At 55.6% G+C, this 1,837-nt stretch overlaps 1 protein-coding gene across 1 annotated transcript in view; it reads left to right on the top strand.

Moving 5' to 3' along the window:
* The first annotated feature begins 1,503 nt into the window (after nucleotides 1-1,503).
* The window catches only part of LOC123025758 (carcinoembryonic antigen-related cell adhesion molecule 5-like), a 38,329-nt gene continuing 37,995 nt past the window's right edge, over nucleotides 1,504-1,837 (top strand). The window contains exon 1 of the mRNA XM_044434737.1: nucleotides 1,504-1,594. Within this exon, the coding sequence (XP_044290672.1) occupies nucleotides 1,519-1,594 (76 nt within the window). The 5' untranslated portion in view covers nucleotides 1,504-1,518. The remainder of the gene's footprint in view (nucleotides 1,595-1,837) is intronic.

Here is a 1,837-nt window from a genome sequence, read left to right as displayed (position 1 = left end):
TATAGTTGTGTGTTACTCACAAAGCATCTGAAATGGCTAGTGCTTGTGAACATATCAAAAAGAAATCGGCCAGGGCTTCACGATAACCCTGTGAGGAAGGGAGGCTGAGAGTTGGGTTCATGTGACAATTAAACCCCCTGGGAAAGCTAGCCAGGCTCCTAAAATTCCCCTGTGCCTGATAGTGGGATATACATCCAATAAATTAATAGATGCATTGGAGAGCACTGTTCCTTGGCCAGTGCTGAAGTCAGATGCAGCTTCCAGACTTTGCTACATAGAAAGGGAAGGGTGACATCTTGGCTTAAGCAGCAAAACCTCCTGGGCAGCACTGGGCATTGCATTCCCGCTGGCTCGGAGCCCGTCTTTGTGGGGCTGGTTGTTGCAAAAGCGCCTTGGAATCCCTGCTAGTTCAGGGTCTGGGAGTTTGTGGGTGCTGGCAGTGGCCAGCAAGCTACCTGAACTATTGGTAGCCCGCAGCATTCTATAACTGAAAGCCTTTATCAACGCACCCTCTGGCTTTCCAGTGGCTTTGTCCTTGGGGAGGCCACCCTCCACTTCTGCGGCTGCCCCACCAATTAAATTATTCAAGACGGCACAAAGCACAACCTGGGAAAATGTTATCCTGCTCTTTGAATTTCTCGTGCATGCAGGATAATTCCCTCGTCGGTTGTTTTGTGCTAATTAGCGAGGCACGGACAATGCCTGGGATTAGAGGCTGCTGGTACCAAAATGTTTTGTTCTCTCTCCATCACCTCTTTCCTCCGTGAAGCTGCCTTACTCGCCGCCCCTAGCCCAGGTCCTCCCATCCTGAGATCTTTGGAATTGTACTACAACTCCCAAGGCTGGCTAGGCATGCTGGGAGCTGGGCTCCAACACATCCGGAGGTTGCCAGGTTGGGAAGACTTCTCCGGAGTGTGTCAGTGCCGGCACGGGGCTGTCTTTGGGATTGTCCATCTCCGGCAGCAAATGTTGCAATGTATGATTCATTTTCCTTTTATTAATAGCAACACTTGCACAATGCTTCAAGTGAGAAAACCTCCCGGGGGCAGAGCTCATCTCTCTCACACACACACCACCTCTTCCCACCCAGCCCTCCTCTTCCCTGCTTTCCCTTACACCCCGTGGTGAGACTGATGAAGCTGCTGGACTGAGACGAGCCATCCAGGTTCCATTCCCCACCCAGCCCCTTGGCTGACTTTGGGCCAGGCATAGACTCAGCCTAGCCTTCCTCACAGGGTTGTTGTTATGAGGAAAAAACGGAGGGCAACTGCATAAGCCGCCTTGGGTCCTTCCAAGAAGAAACACAGAAACTGAGCGAGTCAGAAGGCGCCTCCCGGGCCATCTAGTCTGACCTCCGGCACCAGCCGGCTCCGCTCACGACATGCCCACCTTGTGCACGTCCAGCCTTACAGAAACGTAGAAGTTGGGATACATAAGGAATAATTAATAACATGCCACAAGGCAACATCGCAGGTGCAAATTGGTGCCCGGGCAGTCCCTCCGGGGTCTCAAGAAGGGATGTTCCCAGCGGATTGCGCCCCCAGGGCGACTCAGACGCAACTCCCAGTGACAGCCGCGGGGCTTCCCCGTGTAGGTGAGCGGACGGGGGCACCCTAAGCTCGCCCGAGAGCCGCGACGCGCGTTTTCCAGCTCGGCTTGGCTCGTCGCCACTTCCCTATGCAATCTGGCCTGCCTCGGCCCCGTGTCCCCCCGATGGCTCCGACCTCGGCTCCCGCCAGCCCCGGCCGGCATGCCCAGTGGTGGGGAGCGCGGCAAGAGGCGGGCCAACACATCTGGACGGCGCCGCGTCGGCGAAGTCTGCGCTCCCTCCCATCGC

The sequence above is a fragment of the Varanus komodoensis genome, unplaced genomic scaffold, assembly GCF_004798865.1.
Source record: "Varanus komodoensis strain SLA01 unplaced genomic scaffold, ASM479886v1 scaffold29_1, whole genome shotgun sequence".
Classification (NCBI taxonomy): domain Eukaryota; kingdom Metazoa; phylum Chordata; class Lepidosauria; order Squamata; family Varanidae; genus Varanus; species Varanus komodoensis.
The sequence above is the reverse complement of the archived record's forward strand: the minus strand, read 5'-3'. Positions and strand labels throughout refer to the sequence as shown.